This window comes from Pelobates fuscus, chromosome 2 (genome assembly GCF_036172605.1).
Source record: "Pelobates fuscus isolate aPelFus1 chromosome 2, aPelFus1.pri, whole genome shotgun sequence".
NCBI lineage: Eukaryota > Metazoa > Chordata > Amphibia > Anura > Pelobatidae > Pelobates > Pelobates fuscus.
In genome coordinates, this window is record NC_086318.1 from 427,991,021 (window position 1) to 428,010,359 (window position 19,339).

The 19,339-nt window shown below is 43.2% G+C and overlaps 1 protein-coding gene across 2 annotated transcripts in view; it reads right to left on the minus strand.

The window, feature by feature from the left end:
• Positions 1-2,537: 2,537 nt before the first annotated feature.
• MIXL1 (Mix paired-like homeobox) overlaps positions 2,538-19,339 on the minus strand; it is a 43,110-nt gene continuing 26,308 nt past the window's right edge. The window contains exons 2-4 of one of the 2 annotated variants that reach the window (XM_063444057.1): positions 4,568-4,891; positions 4,086-4,327; positions 2,538-3,161 (exon numbers count right to left, since the gene is read on the minus strand). In XM_063444057.1, coding sequence (XP_063300127.1) covers positions 2,697-3,161; positions 4,086-4,327; positions 4,568-4,670 — 810 coding nt within the window. In that variant the 5' untranslated portion in view covers positions 4,671-4,891 and the 3' untranslated portion in view covers positions 2,538-2,696. Of the gene's footprint in view, positions 3,162-4,085; positions 4,328-4,567; positions 4,959-19,339 lie in introns of those variants that run through there. The other variant, XM_063444056.1, reaches the window with a different exon arrangement.

Here is a 19,339-nt window from a genome sequence, read left to right on the forward strand (position 1 = left end):
TGGAGGGAGTATCTGCAGTAACACGGGGAGTATCTGCAGTAATACAGAGTGTCTGGGGGGAGTATCTGCTTGTAACATTTATATGCACTGAAAAAAAAATTGAAAAAATAAAAAAATGGTTGCAGCTTCCGAATGAATCTAAAATGGATGCTGTCCAGTAGGTAGGAGGGTCTGCTAGGGAGGGTGTGCTGCTGATTGGCGGGAATGTGTCTGCTGACTGAGGTACAGGGTCAAAGTTTACTCAATGATAAAGAATAGGGGGCGGACCGAACATCGCATGTGTTCGCCCGCGGTGGCGGACATGCTATGTTCGCCAGCGAACCGTTCGGGACATCACTATTCTTCGGTTATTCATTCCTGACCCAAAGTTTGTTTAATCCTTGAATCGGAGCTGGTCCAGTCCTGAACCTAAATTTTAGCTTATCTTGCATCTAGAGCCCCCTTTAAATTAGTTTGAAATGGATTAACCTTTTAATTCAAATCTAAAAGGGGTTCTATCTCAAATGAATTAACAAATGCACACACCTACGACTTAGTTCTGATATTGCCATGACTGCTGTCTAGATGACTGTACCACCCACCCGGTGCCCCCCTTTCCCAATGACACACAGAGACCATTAAAAGTTGGGTAAGGGCATCGGCCACAGCTTTATTTAATTTTTCCATGCCAGCAACATAAATACTGTCAGCTGTTGGGGTGATTGCCCAACAGACAGGTCTATCCCCACAAACCATGAGTCCATGAGCAGCCTGCCTCCGCCATCAGCTCCCAACAGGCTGCGACTCCCCAAGCCTCCTTGGCAACTCCATCACTTCTGCCTGCGCTGGCCAGGACTCCCGCCACCGCGGTGACCACTTCCCCTCACGCCTCCTGCCGTCATCGCGCAGGATCCCTGCACTTCCAAGAGCTGACTGGTAAGTCCCCTCCCCTCACTGGCCTTATAACTGCCTTCCATCTTAGCAACTATGTATCCATATATCCCCCTCCCATCTCCTCTTCCTTTAAGACTCCTTATCCTAGCCGTAGTCATGTCCCCCCTTCCTTGTCAGTCCAGGGAGGTGTCTTTATAAAGGCACAGTAATCCACCTATCCTTTTGTATCCTGACAGTGAGAGCGTGCCTTCGCCAGAGGTCCCATTCACCCAAGCCTTTTTCCAGATGATATAAGTAGGGGATCTATGACAATTTCCTTTCCATTAAGAGGGTGTCATAGCAGTTACTATACAAATCTCTGGACATTTCCATATTGATCCTACAGGAAGCTGTATGCTAATGAAACATTCTCTGTTGGACATCTATAGGTTAATTTTAACAGGATGTAACTTGGACTGTTAATGGCACAGGGGAAGCGGTGTTGAGGCTTTTTAGTGGTAAGAAAAATAGTACTGAACACATTTATTTTGTGAACTTAATTTGCTGATTTTCTGCCATTTTGAGAAAAAAGGTATACTTAACCCTATATCAACCTGCCTGATTGATTACAATGCTTTCATTATGCATAGCAAAGGGCAGCCAAGTGATGGGCAATGTCATGGATATAGACAGACAAGCTCAGACAATGCGAGTTTCTTTGCATAAGATTTGCAGGAGGAAGTATTACAAATTTCCTTTTATAATATGACTGCATTTAGTGCAGGAGGTAAAACCTTTATTAAAAATATTAATTAAAAAAAATAGCATATGCTGTGGCACCAACTCAAGGTGATATAAATGGCTAATACATTAGAGGTACAGTCTGGGCAGTTATATAAGCATTTCTGTAATACACAAAATTTGCCCCATAACGCAAAAACCATAACACACCTACCATTGTACTGCACTTCCCAGAAACCTTTGCCGTTTAGATAAAGCATTGCTTAGGGCAGATTCTCTGCAGTACTCAGTGTTTGTCTCAAGAGAGAATATATATATATACACCGTATATCCCCTACAGGGTACTACCAAGCCCTCAGTTTCCTCACTAGATGCTCTTCCTAGTTACATATTTTTTATAGTTTTTTGGTTTCACTGTTATGAGTTATTTACCTTTAATGGGGAGTAAGCCATCCATTAGTGAAGTGGGACCCCCAGCACCACAGACATAACCAGTTAAAGTGGTTATGGTGCCTACAGAGTCCATAAAGATTCGGTCAACCTCAGCCTGGTATATGGTTTTTAGGGGACTAGAGACAGAACTATGAAAATGAGATTACATCCACCTGAAATGGATCATACGATTGTAATGGATATATAAAAGTGCAAAATAGAATTTGTAATGAAAATAACTCCTCCCCGCCTCCCTCCCCCCCACAAAAAAAAAAAAAAAATAAAAAATAAAAAATCTGTAGTTCAAATAAAAATTTATACTCAAAAACATTAAAACTGCAGCCCATTTTAAGAGTGTTCACAATAAATTAATACACAATATATTCAAATAAAGTGTTATACATATCTCAGATTTTTGCACTCAAATAGTCAATAAATTAAACAATTTTTATCATCAAAGACAGAAATCCAAAAGTGTAATATGTTCCAGTGTTTTTTGATCAAACGCTACTCAAACCATACTTAAATAGTGCTAAAAAAATTTTTTTTAAACAATTACTCAAACAGTGTCTTTACAGGTTAACGTGAAAGTAAAATAAATATACACATTGTATTCCCAATGGGCCATTGACTCCAGGAGTCTCTGTAAAAATACATTAAAAAAAAAACTCTTATGTGTCACTAGAGCCAGAACTTAATGGAGAGATCGGGCTGTAGGGTGCACACTGGTAGTCCTTGGCTGCCACCTGGAATTCATACCCGTAATGGTACAATGACTCCATATTAAAGAGCTTCTGTGGTTTCACAGTGGGTTTCTCCGGTGTGCTGAAGTGGTCTGGTGGGTTGCAATTATAGTCTGTCACAAAAAGTGATGCTGGGTTTAAGACTGGGGTCTGTATATGGGCTGTCATGTGATGTAGGGGTTGAGGAACCTCAGCAAGTCTCTGCTGAGTCCATCTGTCCAGAGATTGCTTGGCAGAACTTTGGTTATTGGTCTGCAGTGGATGGTGTTGTGCAGTTGGGCAAAGATAGGTGTTGGGTCCATGGCCAATGAGGTAAAGCTGTGATTGAACAGGTTTTGTGTCCACTTTAGCATCCTCTCGCTTGGCTCTTGCTCTCCGGTTTTGGAACCAGACCTAAAATAGAGACATAGGATATAATATCAGGTTTACACATCAAACTCTGAATGGCAAAAGCAAGTAGCCTGAAATAAGACAAGTTTTTGCCATCTGGATGTTAATAAGACAGCATTCACAGTTTAGTGAATTAGAGGAATTTAAATTCTTAGTGGATTGTCTGTAGAGGAATGGAAGAATTTGTTACAATATAAACTAGAAACCATTACCAATAAAAAGCCTTCAGTATGAAGTAAAGCTACCACCTAATTACCTAGGACATTATCTTAATTACCTCCAAGTTGTGAACACATGCAATAAGTTAAGCATATAATCGCATTAGTCTGAGGTTGGACGTGAAATATTTCCTAGTAATCAGCCAGATACATGCAATTAACTTTGAATGCTCCGTCCCTCAATAGGGTTTAGTTACAAAACAGTGCTGCTCAGCAATCAATTAAATATCAACATTTCTGAAATTCTAACTATAGCAACATTGGATTTCTTTAAAGCCAGCTGTCTTTGTAACAGTTCTCAATTTACTGCAATTCAGGGTTTAGTAAATAAGCCAGACACCTGCAAATACAATGTTATACATGAACATCATATGTAACATAAGTATGGCACTCGCTGATCAGTTAGCGCTAGGGATATAGGAAAGTAGGTGGTGGGCCTTGCCATTGGGATAGAAAGATAATCCATGAGGTTTTTCCTTGACATAAAATGTATTCATTGAGAAGTGGAGCACTCAAAGTATTGCCCTGCAAAATGTAGAACTCATATCCTGCAGGGGGAAATGATAATCAGCAAGGAATCGTGCAGCATATGAACTCCAAATACCAAATGTATTGGTGCACATGTCCAGAACCTAGTGTATCTGGAAGCCTTACATACTGCTCTACAGCAGGTCTGGGCAGAAAGTCATTAGCATATTTGATTACTTACCTGAACTCGTGACTCTGGCAGGCAGACTTTCTTAGCTAGTTGCTCTCGATCATTGATATCTGGGTATCGGTTAGTTTGGAAGTAATTCTCCAATATAACCAGTTTTTGTTGGCTATAGCTTGTTCGCTTCCTGCGATGAGATCCTGAAGAGGTATCTGTAGTCCGCTCATGATTGGAAACATTCAGAGACTGGCAAACCTGACCCCCTCGATGATCATTGCTGGGCAGATGAGGAATTTGTCCTACAGAAACAGAAAAATAATTAATCCATCCATCCATACAGGCCTGATACTTGGAATCAATCAGGGTATTCCCCAAAATTAATTCCAAACTTAAGGCCAAAGTAGTCAAACTGGAAATGTTCAGTGTTTCCAATTTTTCTACTTTGGTCTCAAATTCACTTTGAATTCTCAGTTTAGTGAATAATCCTGTATGTCACAATTTCACGTTCATTCCTACAGGATTCTTGGTGAGTTTATTACCTTGTGCAGAGAAATAATGTGGTCCTGGGCCCTCATATTCCACTTGGTGTTCTAGGATGTAGGCTGGGAATATATCCACTGATTCCTGCTTGAATCCAGGCATCTTCCAGCTCTGTCTGAGGTAATGTGATACCAAGATTATAACCTGACCAGAGGGTTGTGGTGTGTCCTAGAGCAATGTGGTCTTTACATGTGTCCAACTGGGGAATGGAGCATGATGTAACATTTATACCAGCTCTGATTTGCTCCTAATAGAAGCAAGGTGAAGGTGTGAATGATGGTGGAAGTGGAGGAGGTGAAGAGGATTCCATTGTTATCCTAAACCTGAGAGAGCAGAAACAGGAGTCCAGGTTGAATACATTTCCTGGCCATTGTAATCTGACTGCTCCATACACATTCACTTCATTCTTCCAAGGAATGTTACTTTGTATACCATGCAGAGACATCCACCATTTTCTACTGATGTTTTGAGGTGTGTTTAGCAGTTCCATTTTCCAATTAAATAATAACTATATCAGACTGGGGGTTAATAGCCGATTCTAGAGTTTTTTTTGTTTCTTGTTTAAGTCATCTTTGTATTAATATAAAACATGGCAGCCCCCTTTATCCAGTTTGTGGAGTGCGTATTTACTTCAGTTGCTTATTTTACCCCAATATATATCACAATTCCTGGGACGTACAAACAGAAATATATAACTATGTAATTATATGCTTTCACTTTAAGGAAATAACAGAAACAAAAAGAGAACAGAGATACACAGAATATATTCCAAAAACAAGCACTGACAGAGAAGGGGAAAAATCAGCAAGAGATGGGTTGGAGTAGACTGGACGCAATTGAAAATTGCCTTGAAAGCTGGCATTTTAGGTCTAGCGCAGGGGTGGCCATAGGTAGATCCCTATATGTTTTAAAACTACAGCTTCCATTATGCGTTGTCATCCTAAAGGCATGCAATGCATCATGGGACTTGTAATTCTATATACCTGGGGATCTAACTTTTGGGCACCCAAGGCCTAGACCACTAGCAACATTACGTGATGAAATTGGGAAGAGAATTAAAACGGCAAGACACCAGCAGGATCATTTACCATTGAGGACAGGTTCTCTAGGTCTCTGAAAACGAACAATGAGACCTTAACTACCTTTCTACACAGCTGCCTTCACAATGAATCACTCTTGGAACCATAACAACTGCAGCACACTAAACAGCTAATCTTAGACAGGCCATTCCCAATTTCCTGCACAGTGAAAACCTGAGAGCTACTCAGCTAATCAAAGCCTCTGATTGACTACTGATATCAACTTTGACTTCCCAGTCACTAAACTGGCTTGCAAAAGGCACATTTCTGTAAATTCAGAAGCCAGATGCCACCGGAGAGAGTGGAGACCAGCGCTGGAGGCAACTTTGGGGTTAAATTGGTCGAGAATGGTTTAACCCCTTGAGGTATGAGTGCCTCCATGGGCCTCCTGGAACCACAACAACTTTATTAAGACTAAGTTGTTTTGGTGCCTGGAGTGTCCCTTTAATGTATTTAAAAACAGAAAATCCCAAATAATGTAAGTTAAAGGAATACTCACAGTGTAAGTTATTGCATCTTTAATACATTTCCTGCAAGATGGAGTGGCTCAGACAAGGAAGTAATCAGCCATTTAGGATGCTGCGATAGCTTTCTAAGGCACATTTAGAGTATTTATTGTATCCCATAAATCAATGCACAGCAGGTCCTTATGGACAGAGACACTTTCTCTGAGAGGCATGGTTCAGTTCAACCTTTTACTTATAAAAACTGTTAGCTGAACTACAGGTCCCTGGGGCCTTTACTGAGCTTCCTAAAAACCTGAATAACTAACTATTACTGGAGAAAATTGCAGGATCGGAGGAACAAAAAAGGAGCTGTGACATCCCTGTGACATCACATACCAGCAACAGTAACTAGCTGGTATTTTAGAATACAGAGGAGGCATGGTTAAAGCAGATCTCTCAGTAGAAAAAAAAGAAAACAAGCATCAAAAATTAACTCTTTTCAAAATGCACACAAAGACTGCATTGGGATTTCATTGACAATCATAAAACTTTACTATTTTTTTATGGTAAAATCCTACCTTGAGAAACCTAAACAAAAGGCAGAGCTACTCCCACCAAATGTTGTCACTTCATCGCGAGCATCCTCCATACACATCAAAGTTTTACAACTTGTATGCAGGATGCTCACGATGAAGTCTTGTGCATGCGCTTGAAAACAGCACTGACGTGGGCTCCTGGAGGATGAAGCATAAGATGCTGAAAAAAGAAGAGGGCAGTGCCTTGGGGGGACAGCATCAGGTGAGTATAACTAACCATATGTGTACCCCCAGGTCACGGCACCCCAATCAATCAGAGTTTTTTGCAAAATATATGAAGACCTTTAGAATAACAATACAAGTTAATTAGTGGAGCACTTCAAATAAGGTCTTTAATGTGTAGCATCACCTTTTTCAAGGGGCCAAAAGTAATTGGACAATTGACTCAAAAGCTGTTTCTTGGACAGGTGTGGGATATTCCTTTGTTATTCTTTCATCAATTAAGCAGGTAAAAGGTTTGAAGTTGATTCCAGGTGTTGCATTCCCGTTTGGAAGCTGTTGCTGTGAACCCACAACATGTGGTCAAAGGAGCTTTTAATGCAAGTGAAACAGGACAAAGAGGACATCCTTAGTCTGCAAAAACAATCCATCAGAGAGATAGCAGGAACATTAGGAGTGGCCAAATCAACAGTTTGGCACATTCTGAGAAAAACATAACGCACTGGACGTCCATGGAAAACAACAGTGGTGGGTTGTGATGGCATGGGCGTGCATGGTTCCCTTGGCACTGGGTCACTAGTGTTTCTTGATGATGTGGCAGAAGAAAGAAGCAGCATGATTATTTCTGAAGTTTATAGGGATATATTGTTTGCTCAGATTCTGCCAAATTGAGCAGTTGAATAGACGGTGCTTCACTTTACAGATGGAAAACTACCAAAAATATACTGGGAGAGCAACCCAGGAGTATTTTAAGGCAAATAAGTGGAATACTCTGCAATGGCCGAGTCAGTCACCAGATCTCAACCCAACTGAGCATGTATTTAACTTGCTGAAGACAACATTTAAGACAGAAAGACCCACTAACAGGCCCAGACTGGCCATCGGGCATACCGGGCAAATGCCGGTGGGCCGCGATGGCCAGTTCGGGCCTGTTAGTCGGTCTTTCTGCCTTAAAGTGTATCTCCCCTGCCGGCCCATGCAGAACCAGCACTGTTAGAGCGCCGGCCCTGCTGTGTGCCTTCATGGGCCGCTGAGGAGACAAACTATCACCCTACTGGCCCACAGGCACTGAGATGCGGCCACCGGCAGGGGAGGAGGAAAGGACCCGGGGGAGCTCTATCCTGCAGCTCCGCTGGGTTCCTCTCGCAAGATGGGAGCGTAGCTGCGGTTTCTATGGCAACGCTCCAATCTCGCAAGAGTGAACTCTACCCCAGGAACTGTATGGTAAAGTTCAATCCTCTCCTGACCACCAGGGATTTCCTACCAGACCCCCAGGGCTGGCAACAAGGTCCCCCCTCCTAGGCAAAGGTAAGAAGGGAGGGGGGACATAAATATAAGAATATAAAAATATAAATTACAAAAAAATACACATGTATATGTTTTCTATTTTTACCCCACAGCACCCCAAACATCACATTACACCTAAACAACACACTGCACCCCTCATACAAACACACACACACACTACACCCCAAACACCAAACTGCACCCCAAACATCACACTGCACCTTTCACACACACATTACACCCAAACACACATGCATACAAAACCCCAAACACCACACTACACACCAAACACACACACTACACTCCTCACACACACACTACTCCCCAAACACCACACTGCACCTCTCACACATACACACTACACCCCAAACATCTACACACCAAACATCACACTACACCCCAAACACCACACTGCACCTCTCACACATACACACTACACCCCAAACATCTACACACCAAACATCACACTACACCCCAAACACCACACTGCACTCCTCACACATACACACTACACCCCAAACATCTACAACCCAAACATTACACTACACCCCAAAAACCACAGAGCACCCCTCACTCATAACACCCCAAACATTACACTACACCACAAACACAACACTGCACCCCCCACACACACACACACACACACTACACTGCAACCCTCACAAACACCCACTACAGGGCAAACACCACAGAGCACCCCTCACACACAAACACCACACTACACCCCAAACACCACAACCTAAACACACACACTACACCTCAAACATCACACTATACCCCAAACACCACTTTATACTCCAAACACCATACTGCACCGCCAACATCACACTGCACTCCTCACACACACACACACTACTCCCCAAACATCACACTACACCCCAAACACTAAAGAGCACCCCAAACACCACACTGCACTCCTCACACATACACACTACACCCCAAACATCTACAACCCAACCATTACACTACACCCCAAAATCCACAGAGCACCCCTCACTCATAACACCCCAAACATTACACTACACCACAAACACAACACTGCACCCCTCACACACACCCACTACAGGGTAAACACAGAGCACCACACACACACACACACACAGCACCCCTCACACACAAACACTACACCCCAAACACCACACTACACCCCAAACACCACAACCTAAACACACACACTACACCTCAAACATCACACTATACCCCAAACCACACACTATACTCCAAACACCATACTGCACCGCCAACATCACACTGCACTCCTCACACACACACACTACTCCCCAAACATCACACCACACCCCAAACACCACACTGCACCCCTCACACATACACCCCAAACATCTACACACCAAACATCACACTACACCCCAAACACCACAGAGCACCCCTCACACACACTACGCTCCAAACATCACACTGTACCCTACACACACACACACACACACACTACACCCCAAACACCACACTATATCCCAAACACCAAACTGCACCCCTCACACACACACACACTACACCCTAAACACCACACTACACCCCAAACATCACAACCTAAACACACACACTACACCCCAAACATCACACTACACCCCAAACACCACACTGCACCCTTCACACATGCACACACTACACCCCAAACACCACAGAGCACCCCAAACACACACACAGCACCCCTCACACAAACACACACTGCACCCCAAACACACAATGCACCCTTCATTCACAATGCACCCTTCACACACACACTGCACCCTTCACACAGGTGCACCCTTCACACACAAACACAGTGCACCCCCCACACACGCACTCCTCACACACACACACACACACACTGCACCCGTCACACACACACAGTGCACACCCTGCACCCCTCACACACAGTGTACCCTTCACACCCTTCACACACACACAGTGCACCCCTCAAACACACACTCCTCACACACACTACACCCCTCACACACTGCACCCTTCACACCCAGTGCATCTCTTACATATATTACATTCTAGACACACACCCTAGATCCTATACATAACTATGGATCCTCTACACACATACACACTAGAATCCCTATACACACTCTGAATCCTCTACACACACACACTAAATCTCTTATGTATACTCTGGGTTCTCCACACACACTAGATCCCCTACGCACACAATGCACCACACACTACATTAATGACATACACACTCTAGATCCCCTATGAACACACTGGATCCCCTGTAAGCAAACAAACACTACTTTCCCTAAACATACACACTTTACAACCCCTACAAACACTATGCCAGGTCTAGGCAACCTTCGGCTCTCCAGATGTTTTAGACTACGTGTTCCATGATTCTTTGCCAGCATTCTGGCTGTAAGAGCATTATGGGAGATGTAGTTCACAAGATCTGGAGTGCCGAAGGTTGCCTACCCGTAATCTATACACACATACACTACAGCCCCTAGCCATACATATTACACCGCAAACACAACACAACTGAAACCGACATTTACACAAAACACCACACTACAATCAACTCACTCTACACACACTCAATCCCACAAGTTGGCTCTAAACACATGTACAATACACTTTTCTTACACTTTTACCCCTTGGTATCCCACTTATGGAGACACCGGAGACATGTCACAAGCAAACACAGCGCAAGCATGTTAATAAATTTGCTTGCACTGCGTAGAACAACTACAGGGCCTTGTTTTTATGCAAGAGCCCTTAAGCGGGGCTCTGCATATTGAACCAACATGCTCACACTGAGAGGGGGCATGCTTGTCATGAGTGATGACAAAACACCCCCTCTCTGGCGCATCCCCTTCACAGGGGGCCGCTGTGATAAAAAAATGCCCTGGCAGAAATTTTTCCCCAGTCCGGCCCTGTCCACTAACAAACACCAACTGAAGACTGCTGCAGTAAAGGCCTGACAAAGCTTTACATAGGAGAAAACTCAGCGTTGACTGATGTCCATGCATTCCAACCTTCACGCAGTTATTGCCTGCAAAGGGTTCTCGACAAAGTATTAAAAATTTACATTTTATTTATCATTGTGTTAATTTGTCCAATTACATTTGAGCCCCTGAAATAAGGGGACTGTGTATGGAAATGGCTACGATTACTAAACGTTTCATATGCTATTTTTATTCAACCCCTTGAATTAAAGTTGAAATTATGCAGTTCAAATGCATCTCGGTTTATTTAAATTCAAATCCATTGTGGTGGTGCACAGAGCCAACATTATGAAAATTGTGTCAGTGTCCAAATATTTCCGGTCCTATCTGTATGTATACCAAAATCATATGATTTCAATAATACTTAACAGTACATGCAGAACTTCAAATGGGTGATTAAACCTCAAAAACATGAAGATTTAGCACACAGTAGTGCAGGTGGTAATATATAAATAAATAAAAACACACTTTGTGTCAAAGCCCTTTTGAGTGCCAACTCACATGAACTAGATCCTAGAATTTGGCACTAACTGGTGGACTGAGAAATACTAAATAGAGATGATATAAGTCCATAGACCTCTTCAGGTTGACACAGTGGGTGCAAATAACACAGACCTCTGCTCAGTATGGTGATTGATGTAATTAATAAGCAGTTTGTTTGCAGTTAAATTTACATTTGAGGGGCGGGGCCAAGCCAGCAAGCAGAGGGAACGCACAAAGCTGAGCTCCCGACACACAGACCCGATTTACCATGATTACTCGCCAAAATCGAAACAATTTCCCAACCGGTTTCCGATACCTGAATCAAGGAGGACCTGGTGACAAGCCCGACACCTTAAACGAGTATCCAGGAAATCGGGAACCCAAGATGGCAAGCCGTGGCTTAAAGGCAGCGGGGGACGGGAGAGACGGCCGCTTTCCCGGCCACCGCACTGGAGACCCACGAGCACCCTGCTCCCCCCCCGGACCGGTGGGGGTTATCCCGGTCCAGCCATGAGAGGGCACACACGAACGGAAAACCAACTGGAAAAAACATGCGAGCAGCGAGACGAGGCGCGGACCCGCAAAATGGCTGCCGCCACGTGTACTGAAGCCGATGCACTGCCTAGTCTCGAAGACAGGCTGGAAGCTATACTGACTGCCTTCTGGAAGAAACTGGCGCAGACCCAAACAGCCAAAAAGGCCCCTCGCCAGCCAATCATCCCTCCGGTGCATCCACTAGCCCCGACAGGCACTGAGGAGCCGCTGGACGGAACAAAGCGAGGGAGGAGAGCGAGAACTACCCCCCAACTTCTGAGCCGTAGACCACGCATCCAAGGCCGCCCACCTGGTTCCCGACGCAGGCGGAGAGCCCACGCACATGGCCCTCTATGGTCCGTTCCTAAAGGACACTACAGGGGGGTCCACGCATGGCACACAACCAGCAGGGCTAAGTTGGTCACTCAGCGCCCCACCCACCGACACGCTAACGAAGCTGCTACAAGTGCCCTGACGGGCTTCGACTCGGGGCCTCGGGGAAACAACCAAACATCAACTCACAGATCAGCAGGGAGAGAGATGAGGTCGGCGCACCGACGAAATCATACGCCCACCACACAAGGTACCCACGACAAGCTGGAGAGTTGCTACGGAGCCCACCTTACCCCCTTGTCTGACAGCGGTGCCGGAATCTCACTGAGCCAGGACTGTGGAATCGGCTGAGGTCTTGCCCATAGACTCTGAGCCCAATATTTGCTCAACTGACTCACGAGACTGTCCTGTATTGCCTCACATTCGCATACCCTCTCACTGACATTTCTAAACCTTATAATCTACTAATAAGTTTTACATTTTGAAATCCATAGGAGTACTCTAACTAAACGCGTAATCCTTCCTCTCACGTGTACCCTATTTCCAAATGTCTTAGCCTGTATAACTCAGTAGCAATGCACGTGTTTATAGTTAATCTATAATCTATAACCCTACTGCAGCACACACAACCGCACTAATAATAACCAATGCTTGATTGTTTATAAGTGACTACATACCATCTCTCCAGTTAAAATGTTTAAATGTTTCATTGTTAGGCATCCGCATGGTATTTTCTTAATACTTAAAAGCATTATTGTTATCGTTTTTTTTTTATTATTATTTATTTTATTATGCCTAAGTGACTACTCCTAGTACGGACCTGGGCATTACCTAGCCTACCTACCTGCCCGCATATGTATAGCTATTAGCAGTAAGAGACAGGGAAATCCCAGTGGAATCTATAAAGCAGAGGCTAGCTACTAGAAATCAGCTGGTTTACATTTAAGCGACTACACCAAAGTTTACTTTGCATTACTTATTGTTTTGTTTTATTCATGCTTTTACTCGACATAACTTTATCGCAAGACTCAGGGCCTAGGATGAGACGCAGGCAAGAATTAGGGCAAATATCACTGTCAGACACCTGAGCTTGTACATGCTTGTAATTATTATTTATTTTTTTTAATGTCAGTTTGCATATCCGCTCCTGTCTACTTTTCTACGCTGCATGTTGCGTGTTCACTGACATAGCTATTACTTCGCCTGAAACCAAGCTTGTATGTTAAAGATAAAAAATTGTGCAGTTGTAACTTATGTTTTCTATACCAGAACCGCCAGCACCTGCTGTTGTGGCAGTACCGGCAAGTTTGTAATTTCTATGCACACCAAAATAAAGAATTTAAAAAAAAAATTGACATTTGAATTGAATTTTAATTTACTTTAATTTGGTTTTATTCACTCGTATAGTTCTAATCCATTTACTAGTTATTATTTCACAGATATGATGAGCCACCACAAGGGGGAGTACTGTGCTTTTTAATCATTTCAAGTCTGATAAATAATCTTTATTTCAAAGCAAAACTGAGCATCTAACTATGAGAACACAGGATCAGCTGTGACTCGTGAAACACTCACAGGCTGGTGTTTTTTGGCACTGATTTTGTCAAACACCCACGCCATGCTGATAGGAGAACAGAACCAGTAAAATAAACTCTTCTGTCTATCAGATACCTTGTTAAAGGATACCTTTGATATGTAGAATAAGAAGGTTTACATGTGAATGCTATTCCTGTCATTTTCCTTTCCTTACAAGATTCCACCAATTCAGGGACATCACTTGTTATTTAGTTATACAGTTCCAGTGCACAACGATGGGTAATACCTAAGCAATAACCAAGGGAGGAAAGAATAAATAAAGAAACCACAGACTCCGAAATATCATATGCAAAGTGTATTGGTACCACAAACCAAGTGACAAACACCAAAACTTCAGGAATCAAGGGTTTCATACAGAAAGGACGCTTTTAGCAAACTGGTCCGAATGACCGGCTCTGACATCCACTTGGTAACACGTAATTGGAGTAAGCGAGCTCCAACACCGCCTGACAGGGAGATGAGCATGTCACAGATTCCGGGGGGTTCTTGGAGGGTGCGGAACCTCGGGACTTGCCACCTCTAGCACCATGTAGACCACTCCTCCAGGATTGATTTCTCCCATATTCCTTACCCGGTCTGTAGGATCTGCTATCATGAAATGGGTAATAATCCCTGTAACGGATCGCCTGGCACCCCGACTCGGTACCTCCGTTAATGGATGCTCCTAGCGCTTCCTGAGGACTCCAAGCACTCTGGCAGACACCACAATCACCGAACTGATTCAGCATATGAATCTTCTCAAGCATAGGAATACTGTAGACCGTTGAATAGGAACCATACGAATAGGCTTGCACTCCTAGCAGTCAACTGGAACAGCATGCAATAAATCCTTCCCCCAATAATGAGACGACACTTCACTTTGAGGGTAAAACAGGAACTCTGGACTGGCTCATCCAGCCTGGCTTTTATTTCCATCTCACACATACAGGCCACACCCAGGGGGAGGCATAAAATGACCAATAGTGTCACGGGTGCAACCCACACATCCCCTCCCCTTAGTGTGACACATAATCCCATTATGCATACAGTTTAAAATATACTTTTTACACAACTTTCATAAATCTAAAACCATACATCACATTCACATAAAAAATACATATCCACAATCAATCCATTCAGGGGAACAACATATTAAAAAATGGCATGGATCAGACCAGGGGTTCAAAAGTTAGTAAAGTATCTTTTAAAACCCCTAGCTTTCCAGCTCAGACCGGTTTTTACAGAGCCTTCTCTGTGCTGGAGAAGTAATCCAATTATCTCCAGCACAGAGACAGACTCCATTAACCACATGGTTACAGAAAGACATAAAACACTTTAAAATACAGAAAGTTACTTTTTATCCATAACACACAGACATTTCACATATCCCCAGATAGCTGGGATCTGAGCGCACAAAACTACCGAATAGCGCGCAGATCCTATTCACACAGTACAATTGCCATGGAGCTAAAGTCTTTCCCATAGTCTTTCATTATATGAATAGGCTCCATGGTATAGCTATCTGGGTTAACACATTCACATAAAGTCTGGTCCATAGTCCAAAGGCAAGAGGCGGGCAAGCAGCCCCCTCCAAGGACACGTGGCGAGGTCGGTTTCCCTTTTTTCACGAAAGGAACCTTTGGGCCTGTTGTCTTGAGGCAGAAAGGCCTTTTTACCTTCGGCTGCTCGTTAAATACAATCATCCAGATTCTTGCCGAATAGCATGTCGCCATGAAAAGGAAGGGAGCACAAGCTGCCTTTGGAGGAGGCATCAGCAGACCATGATCTGAGCCATAGCGCTCTCCTGGCCGAAACTGAAAGAGCCATACTTCTGGCTAAGGACATCACCAGAATGCACCGCAGCCTCAGATGAGAAGTCAACAGCCAATTTCAGATCCTTCAGGCTGCCCAGTATGGAGGGACGGCTCCTGCCATTCTTAATATCCTCCTCCAAATTCTCCATCCAAACCTTAAGCGCCCTGGATACTGACATAAGGAACATGCATCATCAATAGGCAAAGTGATACATTTGGACAATCTAACCACGGCCGCATCCACCTTGGGAGCAGAATCCAACGCTTCAACGTCCTCAAAAGGATACAGTCTGGAAAATCTTCCTTTTGCTGAGGATTTTCTGTCCGATCTGGACCATTCCTCCTTGATGAGGTCTTTTATAGTCTCATGGACTGGAAAAGTCGCCCTCTTCCTCCTGAGGTCAGAGAAGTAGCGACTGGATGTGGAAGGCTCATCCTTAGAAGATTCCTTCAAACTGAGAGTCTTGCAGACCCTGGGTACCAAATGGTCAATTTCAGCAGGTTCCAGGAAATCTGGAGCTGGAAGCACCTCATCCTCAGCAGAAGAACCCAGATCTCAGGGATTCCATAGTCATACACTCCACATCAGAGACATCTGGAGAACACTCCGAAGGTTCTTGGTCGCTTGCGGGACTTCCCAGCTTCCTGAATGCCCAGAGTGACTGCTTGTGAAATATACTGCATTATGTCAGGCGCAGGTTGGATGGAGGACTACCTTTGAGATGGGCCTGCAGCCACAGATAGTCAAGAAAAACAGAGACGTTTCCCCTCCAGGGCTCTGTTATCACAGGATACACATTGTGTCCTTCTGGGCGACTTCCCTTTGGACGACACTGAAGCTCTAGTCCCCTTAGAACTGCAGAAATAGGGATAGAACAGTGTATCAGTGATCCGCACTCTTTTAAATAGCAGATAAAACAAACCAGAAAAAACATGGCTTACCTATAAGACTTAGGTTGTGACCTATTTTGAGGTGGGGAAGAATTAGAATCAGAGGAATTTGAGACGTCCATATCCATCTGCAGAACCAGATGCAAGAAAGAATCTCAAATTGAAATTCAGAACAAATTGAAGGATACCACTTTAAAAAATAAAAAGACATTTACCATAAGGAAAAGCAGACAAAACGAAAATCCAGCAGGAGATAGGAGGAAGAAATGCAGCATTCACCAGAGGGGCTGTTAAATAGGCGTCTGACGTCACACACAGAGCTTTCACCTGTGTAAATCAGACTACCAAACAGGCGAATTTACAGACGAACGAACAGGCGAAATAGCCATTCATGTGAACAAACAAACGTTCACCAGAATTCATGCGAACGGCTAAAATTCATCCGAACGCATAGCTCACTATTAACAGTCCTGAAGATAATAAATTCTAAATTAAACAAAATGTAAAATAAAGGAAGTTTAACCCCTTAAGGACCAAACTTCTGGAATAAAAGGGAATCATGACATGTCATACATGTCATGTGTCCTTAGGGGTTAAACATTAGATCTCTCTTTACAGTAAGTATTTAGGAAAACTGTGTAAGTCACATACAGGAAGATGTGACTAGGGCTGCATAAACAAAATGATTTAACTCCTAAATGGCAGAGAATTGGGAAGTGAGGCTGCAGGGGCATGATCTATAGACCAAAACCTTAATATGCTACAGTTGTTTTAGTGATTATAGTGTCCCTTTAATTATTGGTTGTAACAAGGTGTCAAATTTGTGCAAACTTACTGCAATGTTTGAAGGGAATATAAAGGAATCGTTAGAGTTGGCCCAGGGAGGAAATATTTAGTAAATTCTAGTTAATTTACAATTTACTAAATATGTCAGGTTATGTTATCTGTTACTTCTTATGCACTCTAACCGTCATATTAGAGTAAACAACATTCTGGTGACATATCGGATTTATCAATCTCTCCACATGTGAAATATGTTCAGTTTCATTTGTCTTTGTTTACACAACTCTAAATTTGGCTGTCTTACTATGCATAAAACTGTAACTACTGCGGTCACTGTGAGAAACCACATTTTTTCTTTCTGTTCCTTTTATCACTTGGCAAACCAGCTGTATCGCCCAGCAGGGCCGCCATCAGGGCATGACAACCATAACGGTTGTCATGGGCCCGGCGGTCCTGGGGGGCCCGGACTGCTCAGGTCGTTCCGGGCCCCACATTAGCTATGTGCACACATATATAGCGATTAACGCTATATATAATGTGTGCAGTGCGGGCCCCCCGCTACCTGTATTATGCAGGGGGCCCAGCACACTTGAAATATACTGCCCAGCTACTCTGCTCTGTTGAAGTCTCGCAAGCGATGCGATCGTCAGAGCGTTGCCATGGCAACGCTCTGCACGGCTCGCAAGACTTCTACAGAGCAGAGTAGCTAGGCAGTATATTTCAAGTGTGCTGGGCCCCCTGCAGAATACAGGTAGCGGGGGCTGCACCATTCCTCAGGACCTCCAGGGCTCCAGCCAATCTGATCTCAACCCTCCATGGCCACATGTGAGATACAGGGAGGGGGGAAGAAAACAAGACAATTAATGTATTTAAAAGAAACCTGTAGGCTTTTCCCCCCACATTTTGCAGCCCCATACATTTACACACACTATTCACTAACATTTACACACACTATACACTCATATTTACACACACTATACACTCATATTTACACACACTATACACTAACATTTACACACACTATACACTAATATTTAACACACTATTCACTAACATTTACACACACTATACACTAACATTTACACACACTATTCACTAACATTTACACAAACTATACACTATTATTATTATTATTATTGCCATTTATATAATGCCAACAGATTCATATACACACACTATTCACTAAAATGTACACACACTATACACTAACATTTACACACACTATACACTAACATTTACACAAACTATACACTAACATTTACACACACTATTTACTAACATTTACACAAACTATACACTAACATTTACACACACTATTCACTAACATTTACACACACTATTCACTAACATTTACACACACTATACACTAACATTTATACAAACTATACACTAATATTTACACACACTATTCACTAACATTTATACAAACTATACACTAACATATACACACACTATTCACTAAAATGTACACACACTACATCCTTACACAAACACACACTCTTCAGTCATTACACACACTACATTCACTACACAAACACACACTCGGCAGTCACTACACACATTACATCCTTACACAAACACACACTCTGCAGTCACTACACAAACACACACTCTTCAGTCACTACACACACTACATCCACTACACAAACACACACTCTGCAGTCACTACACATACTACTTCCTAACACAAACACACACTCTGCAGTACTTACACAAACACACAATTTATAGTCACTACACACACTACATCCGCTACACAAACACACAGTCTGCAGTCACTATACACACATTAAATACTTACACAAACACACACTATGTAGTCACTATGCACACACTACATCGA